General features: G+C 32.4%; 1 protein-coding gene across 1 annotated transcript; it reads left to right on the forward strand.

The window, feature by feature from the left end:
* The first annotated feature begins 1,057 nt into the window (after positions 1-1,057).
* Positions 1,058-11,376, forward strand: LOC134718679 (uncharacterized). Its single transcript, XM_063581336.1, has 3 exons — positions 1,058-1,271; positions 2,514-2,543; positions 5,539-11,376. The coding sequence occupies exon 3, from the start codon at positions 5,553-5,555 to the stop codon at positions 9,237-9,239; it is 3,687 nt and encodes a 1,228-aa protein (XP_063437406.1). The 5' UTR covers positions 1,058-1,271; positions 2,514-2,543; positions 5,539-5,552; the 3' UTR covers positions 9,240-11,376.
* Positions 11,377-11,497: the final 121 nt, after the last annotated feature.

An 11,497-nucleotide genomic window follows, 5' to 3' on the forward strand; every position in this document is an offset into this window, starting at 1 on the left:
AAAGTACGGTCTTTAACACAGAGGGTTGACTCACACCGAACAACAAGCTATACAGGGCCCCAAAAACTAGTGTAAAATCATTCAAACGGGAAAACCAACGGTCTAATTATCTATATAAAATAATGTCTGCAAACATGATATATAGCTCAAATGTTTTTGTTTTCAATTTCAACTCTCGATTCCAGTTACGACTACATTATTTATGCATCTGTATTTCAGTTTGGTATAACAAAGAGTAATACAGTATTACCTGAATTTCGCCGGACTCAATACCATGTGACTGGAACATGGCTAATAAAGAACGAGAGAACTTTTACAGAGGATCTACACTGATATTAGATAATACAAAGACATCATTTGTGGATCTTCTAGAACTCCATTTAAAATTGAAGAATGTTTCGTTTGAGGATTTTATTGATCGACATCAACACGAAATCTACCATTTAAGTTACGGTACAAGTATAACTTGTTGTCAGTGTACCCAAGGATATGTTCTTCCCTCAAAGCGTGTTCTCTATTTGGTACAACTGGAAATCCTTTTTGATCAGTATAAAAGGAAACCCTGTCATCTTTCAGGTAAAAAAGGAGACTTTTGTTGTGCGAAGCCAAAATCGGGCATTAAAACGGATACCCTAGATATAACGTTAATAAGATTCTTACTGGTGAACTTTTGTCATGATGTTTTCTGGTATAGCTGTTTGGATCTACCATCGCAATCATTTGAAGATTTCCTGAATAAAAACAAACACCACATTTATCATCTTAGAGAAAGGAACATGCGATGTTGTCAATGTCATCTTGGTTACATTTTTCCTAAGACAGATAGATTTCAATCTCTTGATCTTGATGAATGGAGGTTTATGTTTAACTTGCCCGTTTTGCCCTGTCCGCTTCATCGAATTTCACCTAGTGATTTAATTTGTACTGTGTCAGCATCGTGTGGCATTGATGTTAGTGAACTTGGATACAATCTCACTAAATTTATAATAGAACAGTGCTGTCCACTTCGAAAAGCAATCGATATTCTTATTGGTATACGAAATCAATACATAGGACACGCAAGCGCCGGAAGGCTATCTGACGCTGATTATGAAGTACAAATATCCAACATTGAATCGGGAATAATGCAGATTGCCAGAGTTTGTAAAAATGAAGTCCTTACCAAGCAAACTTTTTCTGACGCTTGTAAACGCCCACTTGACGAAACCCTGTGTATTCAGTATCAAAATCTGTTGTTAGAGCAGATTAATAAGGAAAACCGACTAGAGAAGGTAATATTATGCATTTGGATAAGCATTTCAAATTTGACAAAAGAAGTATCACAAAAGGCATTGTTGGTATATATATATTTAAATCCATTTCTTTGGGCTTTAAATAATTAACGAATGTGTTTATGGACTTAAAAGTAGAAAATTTAGTTTGAAATTAAAATTTTACAAAACGTGGGAAGGTAATCTAAAAGGATTTTTGTAATTAATACACCCTCTTTCATAAGCTAATATAAAGCTAATGTCGACGTGATTAATTATACATCACTTGACTTTCGTCTTCGGTTTGAACTTTTTTTTATTTCTCCTCTAAAACAACGGACCTTGACCATACATGTACCTTTGTGAATTCATCTGTGATATCCAGTTTATTAATTATCCCTTAGCGATTAGGGGTTCATTTTTCGAAAAAAACGTCGATCTTGTAAGTCCCTCTTCCCTTTTTGAGGAAAAAAATGTCTGCACTTGATGCGTATTCCGACAAGAAAATTCTCTTCAGGAATGCCCGAGACCAAGATATTTGAAAATCTGATATTGTAAGTTGTGTTTTTTAATTTAGAAATTAGACGACATTATGGTGGGAATACCTTTCAAGATAGAACAATCCTTTAACAGTAACATACCGGCCATGGTGGAACAATCTGTACAGACAGCACTTCAAAAAATATCAATGAACCAAATTCAAAGCTAACCCTTGGTAATGTTTATAAAAGTATTGCAAAATATATGTACATATAAGCTGGATTTTTCTTCCAATCAAATTATCGTTGCATTAGTTATAACCATTTATGTATTCCAAATTTGCGTTAAAAAATATTTTAATTAGTTCTAAATATGTTTTGACAACATTAAAGACATGACATACAGGAAGCACTTTAAGAAGGTTTAGTTATTCTAATTCATGTGTGTTTTACTGACAAAAAGAAAATAAACTATCTTAAACTCGTGTATTACTTTATATCTGGTAAATTCAAAAGTTGTTGTAGTTTAAGTTTTACAGGATATTGTAATTGTCAATGGATGCTGTTTTAAAATTTATCACTCTCTAACCGGGTGTTGTCTTTGTAATGAATGTGCCCCAAGCAAAATGTATTTCTTCAAGTTAACCCAAAATCAGACGACCAATGAATCAATAGTTCCATTAAATTGACAACAATATTGACAAATATATCAAAGGGAATGATTCAGCAAGTTCAAAACCACAGTAAATTAAAAAATTAACGTTCTAAATCTTTAAATTTTCAGACCAACAGAGACGAAAAAGAAAACTTTTAGGTAAGTGTTTTATATTGAAATAGCCAGGAAAATGTTTAAAGTTTCTAAATTGACAACATATTTGTTACGGTCGGCGAACGTGTTTTTTCAACAGACTATCGGCATTCCAATGGGAACTTACTGTGCCCCTCTTCTTGCCGACTTGTTTTTTTTTATTATTATGAGGCTGACTTCTTACAGATACTACTGAGAAAGACAGACAAGAAGTTAGCAATGTTCTTTAACTCTACTGTCCGCTATAAAGATGATGTTCTTTCACTAAATAATTCAAAATTTTTTGACTATGTCGAATGCATCTATCCCATTGAACAGAGAGAAAGGATACTACAGATATAATTAAGTCGGCATCATATCTTGACTTACATCTAGAAATTGACAATGAGAGTCGATTGAAAACAGAACTTTATGACAAAAGAGATGATTTCAGCTTTCCAATTGTGACATTTCCATTTCTAAGTAGCACATTCCAGCAACACCTGCATACGGTGTATGCATCTCCCAATTGATATGATATTCCCGTGCTTGCATTTCCTATCATGATTTTCTTGATAGTGGGTTGTTGCTCACAAGGAAGCTATTAAATCAAGAGTTCCAAATGGTGAAATTGTTATCGTCTCTTCTCTAAATTTTACGAACGCCATCACGAGTTATGACCGTTATGGCATACTAGTAACTGTTTCACAAATGATATCGGATATGTTTCTCACGTCGTAACTACAATCTCTTTTCCTTTAATAAATTTGACCTATCCAATTAGACTATTTACCGGATTTGATATCTTATAAGCAACAAGACGGGTACCACATATTGAGCAGGATCTGCTTACCATTTCGGAACACCGAGATCACCCCTAGTTTTAAATGGGGTTCGTTTTGTTTATTTCTTTAGTTTTCTATGTTATGTCATGTGTACTATTGTTTGTCTGTTAGTCTTTTTTATTTTAAGTCATGGCGTAAAAAAAAGTTCTTTTACGCAATGACATACCAATCCCGAAAAAGACAATAGATTAACAATACTCTAGTAGAAGTGGGACATGTAAAGACTTATCGTATCCGTATCTGATACGTTGACGTATCTGAGCGTATCTATAATTGGTTATTGCTTAAATTTTATTATTTACGTGTTTAAATGTACAAATTTAAATGGTTTTTTTTTGTTATATTAGAGGTTTTAATTTATGTCATTAATACTCTATTTGTATTGCCATTTTGTTTTATGTTGATCGATTTTATATAAACATTCGATATCTTAGGATTATGAACCCTTGCGATTATTCAATGCTTAACATATGGAAATTTTATAGAAAATCCATACCCTTTCGCTTGTACTCTCATATTTGATATTTTGGTGCTTGGTAAATAGAGTATTATTACATGCAATGCCAGCATTGGTTTTCTTAAGGCAAAATTATAAATTAAGATACTGGTTTATATAAAAATAAATGTGGACAAATTTAAGTACACCGTCTATGGTGCGCTGACTCAGCACGAGGGTTTTTGGAATATAAAAGGTTGTTTGGGACTTTCTGTAAACAATGAATGGTAGCACATCATAGGGAACAAGTGAGTATTTTTTTTTGTTTTTAAATTTAAAAAAGAAAATCTCTTTTTAAGGTGCATGTGAACTCTTTGGCTAAAATGGCAGTTTTTTCACCTCAAAATTTACTCTGAGTACAGACAAACCTGCGCATCTGTAAAAAATTCAAGGAATAGCATGCCCTATATCATTTAAAGAAAAAAAATCAGGTAGTAAAAATGAAAGAGACCAAAAATAGTAATATCTCTATCACTATTTTTGCAGCTGTTTTCCCATTTCTCGATTGCTTCATGTATTTTGACAATAACCAATGGATACGTTCATATACGTCAACGTATCAGATACAGATACGATTCGTCTTAAAATGTCCCACTTCTATTAATACACACAAATGTGAAGATGGAGTAACACTTAACAACCGAGAAAAGTGGTGGTGACCTCAGGTGTTCCAAAAGTGTAAGCAGACCCTGCCTACGTGTGTTACTAGTCGTGTAACTTCTCTCTCTATATATATTTTTTTAAAGTTATATCAAGTGAACAAGCACCAAGCATCACACAACAGTAGAATTGTTATTAATACTTGCTTAACCAAGAACAGGATATGTATATCGACGTTTTCATTTATGTAATGAAACATTGATCTATTTTTTTTCAATCTGTGTTGAAGTTTAGAATTGGAAATACAAGTATAAAACTTTGACAGTTATTATTCTTTGGTTTGATGTGTTTGAGCTTTTGATTTTGCCATTTGACTTCCCGTTTTGAATTTTTCTCGATGTTCAGTATTTTTGTGATTCTACTTTATATCATTGTTAGAGGAATGGACCTTAGATTGCGTACTATCTGAACGAACTTTTGAAGTACATAGCATTTTTACTTGATTACTTGATTAACATACCTGAAAGTATGTACATACAGTAACTATAAACCCATCACTGTTTGCCGTGAGCATGATGCCCATAGTTTTGGAAAAGGGTGGAAGGACAACTTCTATAATGACATTTTATCATCAAATACATATATCATCTAGTACTCCATCTTTATTTTAGATCATCAAAGAACAGATCAAACGCTTATGATTGTTTAGATTGACTTCTTTTGAGTCAAGTTTATTTTCTTTCATGTTAATTACTAATTCGTTAATTCGTTGATGTAATGTGTAAAATTAAAAAAATGTGTTCGGGTTTAATATGAAGGGACAATTTGGTAAATGTCAGTCATGTTTTATATTTAGCACAAGAATTCAATTAAATACAAAATTTTGCTGAAACCTTAAATTGAAAAGAAAATATTTAAACGACCATGTGTATTAAACAATGCAAAAATATGTTTTGTATCTTGCAAAAGAGACTTATTTCACTTTAAATTCAAATAAGATATAACAAAATTAGCTTTTTATCAAACACGTGTAATTTTGATTGAAAAAAATAAAATAATCATATTCGTTTTCTTTTTGTAGAAGATACACAAAACATGATTAAGTGCTACTCATCAGAAGACACATTTGTGGAAACAGACGTAATACCCATTGCCCTGGATGACCTAGAGGCAAAAGGCATCACAGTAATCACTGGAACTGCAGGATCAGGTAAATCCCGAAACAGTTTAGAAATATTACGTAGGTTTTCTGCTGGTCATGAAATGTACTGTGGGATTCAATTAGATAACATTTCTGAATGGAATGACATAATCAATCACGATGATAGTTTAATTGTTGTTCTTGATGATGTTTTTGGGAAATCTAATTGCATTTTTAATGCAGAAGATGAAAACATTTTTGACAAAATTTATTCGACGATTGTCCAAGGATGTGTAAAAGTTATCTTCACTCTAAGAAATACTATTAAATCTAATACTCAAGTTTCAGATATAATCAACAGACAAAGGGTATTTCAAAAGTCTAGATTTATTAATTTAGATTCGGCTGACATTGAAATGGATGAAGAACAAAGGAGAGAATGTCTGCTAAAATACTGTAAAAGCAATAAAATACGCATCGCGTCAACTGAGTATTTATTAAAAGATAAACATAGTTCAGATCAATCAGTGCCAATCTCTTTAAGCTTGATGGAAACATATGAAATAGCAAAAACAGACGTAAACCCGCTGAAGGGTTATCCTCAATCCTGCTATCTTTTTACGTCAAATAGGGAATTTACACAACAAGGCGTAGGATTTTTCAAGCACCCTACACAATCTCTTTGCAATGAGATAGAAAGCCTCCGAACGGCTGGAAATAGTAACGAAGAAGAAGCATTGCAGTACACTATTTTGGTTTATATGGCCTTAAACGAAGATTTGCTGGATCTTCAAGACATAAAATTACAAACATTTAACAAAATACACGAATTGATATATCGTAAAAAGGAGTTTACTACCCAAAATATTCGCCGACCATTAGGACAGCTGACCATGAGATATCTAAGGATAAATCCTAATGGTACATACTCATTCCAACACCGGAGCATATTTGAGGGGGTTTTATTGTCATATAAGGATATTGAAGCCAAAAATTTGATACCTTTATTACACATCGATTTTATCTTAGAAATTGGTCGCCTTGACGAAAATATGACACAACCTGGATTGGAAAATGAAATAACACTGGTATTCAGAACAGAGGACTTTAAATTGTTGGCACACAAGATTATTGCTGAGTTACAAAATAACGATTCCCCGCAAACATTTATGGAAAGGTTCTGCTCATCTAGAATTTTACGAAACGCTGACCGGTATTTTCTTGATGAAATCCTTAAGGAATATATGTTATCCAAATGTGAAATGTTCTGCAGATTACGCAATTTAGATTCAGAGATTGGATATAGAAGATTCAACGAACAAATTCTAGGAGTATATTTTAAAACATCTAAACGAACATCGGTAACATTTCTAACTTGTTTGCTTAAGTATTCCATAAAATATGCAGATAATAACGATACAATTCGTCATATTCTTAAATTGATCGAACAAGACTTGAACATTTATAAAACTAGCTACATAAACATAACTCACGAACAATGCTTTACAGAAGCTATTTTACAATCATGTGTATACTTAGATAGCATTAAACTAAAGATGATATTGAAGTTTGCAAAGAAGAACAAGATCAGATTAGATGAACAACTTATCGGGTACTATGATTTCGATTTAAAATGCGGATTTAACATCGATAGAAAAATTGCAGCAATAAAGCTGCTGTCGCATACTTTTTTGACTGACAATTTGATTGACAGTAACCATATATTAGAAAAGGTGATTAATGCAAACGATACATCTTTAGTAGAACTCTTTTTTAAAGAATACAGACAATATGATCCTATAATTGACGTTCCTTTTATTTTCTACTATGCTTGTGCAAAAGGAGCATCTTCCATAGTTCAATGGTTTTTCAGTAACTTCCCTCAAAAAGAATTCAATGTTTCAAAAGCATTGCTAGCGGCATGTATATGCGGGCGCGTTGAATCTCCCGTAGCATCTTCTTCTTTCCAAGATGAACATTTAAAGGACTCTGGAAAAGTAGTTTTGTTTCTTTTGAATAACTTTAGGACTAAAATAAATAATTTAGACACTGCAATGTACTATGCACTGTCTCGTTCTGAGTTTAACACATGTAGAATTTTAATGGATAACACAGATAACTATTTTGGTGCGAAGGAAGTATTATTAGGAATAGCAAGATATACTACATATGCTTATCAGAGGACAGATGCGTGTTTTGATTTCGTAAAGTATCTTGTAACCGATTATTCATGTCCAACTGTAGAAATTGTATTAAACATTGCTGAAAAGTTCGATGAAAATTTAAACATGGTTGAATGGATTATGAGAAAAACACAAACAGAAATATTTCACACAGCATGGAAAAAACACAAATGGATACACAAAAAATTATGCGCATTGAAATTGATATATGATACAGAATTTTACAAGACATTAACAGTGACCAATTTAATAGAAGAGGAGTTACAATATGGAAATAATGATTGTTTAAGATTTTTGATAGAAAAGATAGATATAGAGAAAGCTGTAAACGTCATTTTTGAAAAGGTGTGTTCATGCGGTGATGAAAATTTAATGCAGATGATATTTGAAAAATATAGAAGTTTAAACATTGTAGATGCAATGAACATCGCACTTAAAAACAGAAACTGGGAAGCCGTTCAATGGTTATGTAAAAACTACGATATTGAAAAGTTGAATTTTAGGGCCATCATGGAAGAAGCAATCACTTATGGTCCCATATCAGTAATAAGATATCTTACCGAAATAATAGATCGAAAGTATTTTAATTCGAGGGATATTTTACTGGCTTTGGAACGAGAAGAATTATTTATGGACGAAAATGATTGCGAACTTTTAATTAAATGGTACCTTCAAGATTCTCAAAATAGATATAGAATAAATGATATGTTGAAATTGTCCTGTATGAAAAAACAAATATATACTCAAGTGTTATTCAATGTGTTATTTCAAAATAGAAAAAACGAATTCCTACATTTACACACAGCATTGGAAACATTGCTTGTGTCACAAGACTTCGATTCGCTTAAGAAATTATTATGTACATATGACACTAACATTTTTGATATGAATATGCTAATGAATTGCATTTTGGGTATATTTAGAAACAGAACTAATGCTGATAGCATACCAGTGTGGTTGTTACAGACTTTTGATCCAATATTGTTTGATATACCATATATTTTGGAAAAGACATGTAGCAATGACAATGTAGAATTTGTTAAATGGATGGATCGTCAGTACGAATTTTCCAATCTCACTTTGGAGTCAGTATTCATAAATGCATACAAGTATAGTGCTATTTCCGTACTTAAATGGGTATTTGGAAAGATAAATTTTCCAATTAGCTTTAAGAAAGTTATCAAAAATGTTTCAGATCTAAGAATGTCAGTTGTTATATTCTTAATTCAGAATTTTGAATTAGATCGATCTGACATTGATCAGATATGCAGAATATATTCGAGCGAAGAGGTTGATCAGTTAGAAGTTCAATTATGTATTTTTGAAGCGTATGGGAGTAGATTGGTCGACATCAAGTCAGTGTTTGATAGTGTCTGTCGATTAAGCTCTATAGAAGAGGTGAAGTGGTTCATTAGAATAGTTGACAACAATCTTCTTAATTTCTTTTCGGCCATATAAGAAGCACTCCGCGGAAATAATGATGAAACGTTCCTGTTTTTATTTGAGTTTTTAAAACTAATTGACATCAAGGAGGCCAATGAGATCTTTATTAAAGCTTGTTGCCATGGTAATTTGGAAGCTGTAAAAATCCTTGATGATAAGTATGGAGAATCACTCAGAATATCAGTAGCAATGAAAGAGCTTTGTGAAAACGAAGGTATAACATATAAACATTTTGAAGTTTTAAAATTTCTTATTTCGTTTTCTTCGCCTAGTATCATCGACTTTCAATTACTTTTGAATCAGGCTTGTAAATCTGGCGACATCAAAAATATTACTTGGTTGTTAGACAATTTTGATCCCGATTTATTACAAGTAAGCTCAGCAATACACCAGCATTGTGACAACTATTTATCAACAGAACAAAGTTGTGGGGAAATAATACTGTTGCTCTTAAACCGATGTCACTTTACTTCATCGGATATACAAGTTGTTATGGAAACTGTATGCAGTAAAGGAATGGTAACTTTAATGAAATTGTTAGTTCTAACATTTGGTGTAGCCTCTTTTGATTTCCGGAGAATTTTAAGTGTTGCGGTCAGTCCAACAAACACAGAAATATTTGTTTTGGCATTTTTTCAGTGTAGGAATTCGCAAACTGATCTGCAGAATATCATCATTAGTGCTTGTAAGAAAGAAGGAAATGAGACATTAATGATTTACATCTTTTTCACAGTAATGGTTGGACTAGACCAACACTTGGCTGTTGATACAATACATACTATCTTAGATACTCGATGGTGTATACATTCCACAAATTGTCGAAGTATGTCATGCATGCATTCAACATATATTACTAATGAAGTAATCAAGTATTTGTTCATGAAGGTTGACATCAATACTGTAGATTTTACATCAATATTAAAAAAGAGCTATACAAACGGACGAAATGGTCTAGTCTTATGGATTCTGAAAAACATACACCATTACTTAATTGACATACAAGAAACTTTGCATAATATATGTAGAAAGGGAGACATTGATAGCATGAAATATTTGCTTCATACGTGTAAATACCGAAATCTTGTAAACGAGTCGTGTATACATAATGCATTTAGCAGTGGGTCATTCGAAATGGTAAATATGTTAATAACAGACTTCCCTCATATAACTTTTGACACAAAAGTCGCTATGAACAATGCTTCTTCAAGTGGAGTCTTTGCAGTTGTGCAATGGCTGTTTTATAAATATTCTCTTTGTCCTAATCGTTTTTCGTTCTTGGAACCATTCTTGGATTTAAAATTAGCACGGTCGGTTTTCGATTTAAATTCTTCTATGCTGAATGCCTGTAGAAATGGTCACACAGATGTGGCACAATGGCTGCTTCAACTGTATTCTTATGAAACGTTTGACATGAGATTAAGTCTCATTGAAGCCAGTGCGAGTGGACAGACTGATTTAGTAAAATGGATGTTAGCAGTATATGATAACGACATTTTCGATATTGAATCTTCTTTAATATCTGCGTGTAAAAATGGAAAAATTAAAGTCGTTCAACTCTTCATTGACAAATTTGGGATAGATGCTTTTCATATGGAAACTATAACAACAGAGGCATGCAAAAGCGGAAATAAAAAAACTTGTGAAATGGCTTCATGAACCCGTTAGTTGCGAATTATTTGAAATATAACTTTGGATAATGACGGCATGCATAATTAACAAAATTAAGAATAACGGGATACTAATCATAGTTATTTTGATATGTAAATAGCTCTGATTAATGCATTTGAGTAGAGGAAATAAAAATGTGCGAGTCAATCCTAATGGCTATCCATTCGAAAACAAATTGATGAAAAACACATTCGAGTTGATGTAAAAAAAACTATGTTATACAACAAAACAGATGACAATGAGGATGAAATATTTTACTCACATATAGCAGATCCTAAGTGGAGTAAAAAGATAATAAACATGATGGCAAATGTTGTTCTTACTGACTATCCTTATTTGTCATTCTTCTTTTCTAGATCATCTAATATATGGATTTTACAGTACGCCTGTTTTCTTGTTGTAAAATTCACAGCATCTCAACATTTTAAAGGTGCCGTAAACCAATGTTGACTACCTGTGATACTTTTAGAGACATTAAATATAAAACTCGGATGTTTTTTTTCTGTCTGTGTATTTCAATTCTTTATACAGGAATGCAAGTTCTATATATATGTTATATCCAGTATCATTATATTGAAAATACTGAGAGTTGGAATATTTTTCAA

The sequence above is a fragment of the Mytilus trossulus genome, chromosome 5, assembly GCF_036588685.1.
Source record: "Mytilus trossulus isolate FHL-02 chromosome 5, PNRI_Mtr1.1.1.hap1, whole genome shotgun sequence".
NCBI classification, from domain to species: Eukaryota; Metazoa; Mollusca; class Bivalvia; order Mytilida; family Mytilidae; genus Mytilus; species Mytilus trossulus.

Coding starts and splice junctions, on each gene's coding strand:
- LOC134718679 (XM_063581336.1), top strand. CDS start 5,553: ATGATTAAGTGCTACTCATCAGAAGACACATTTGTGGAAACAGACGTA.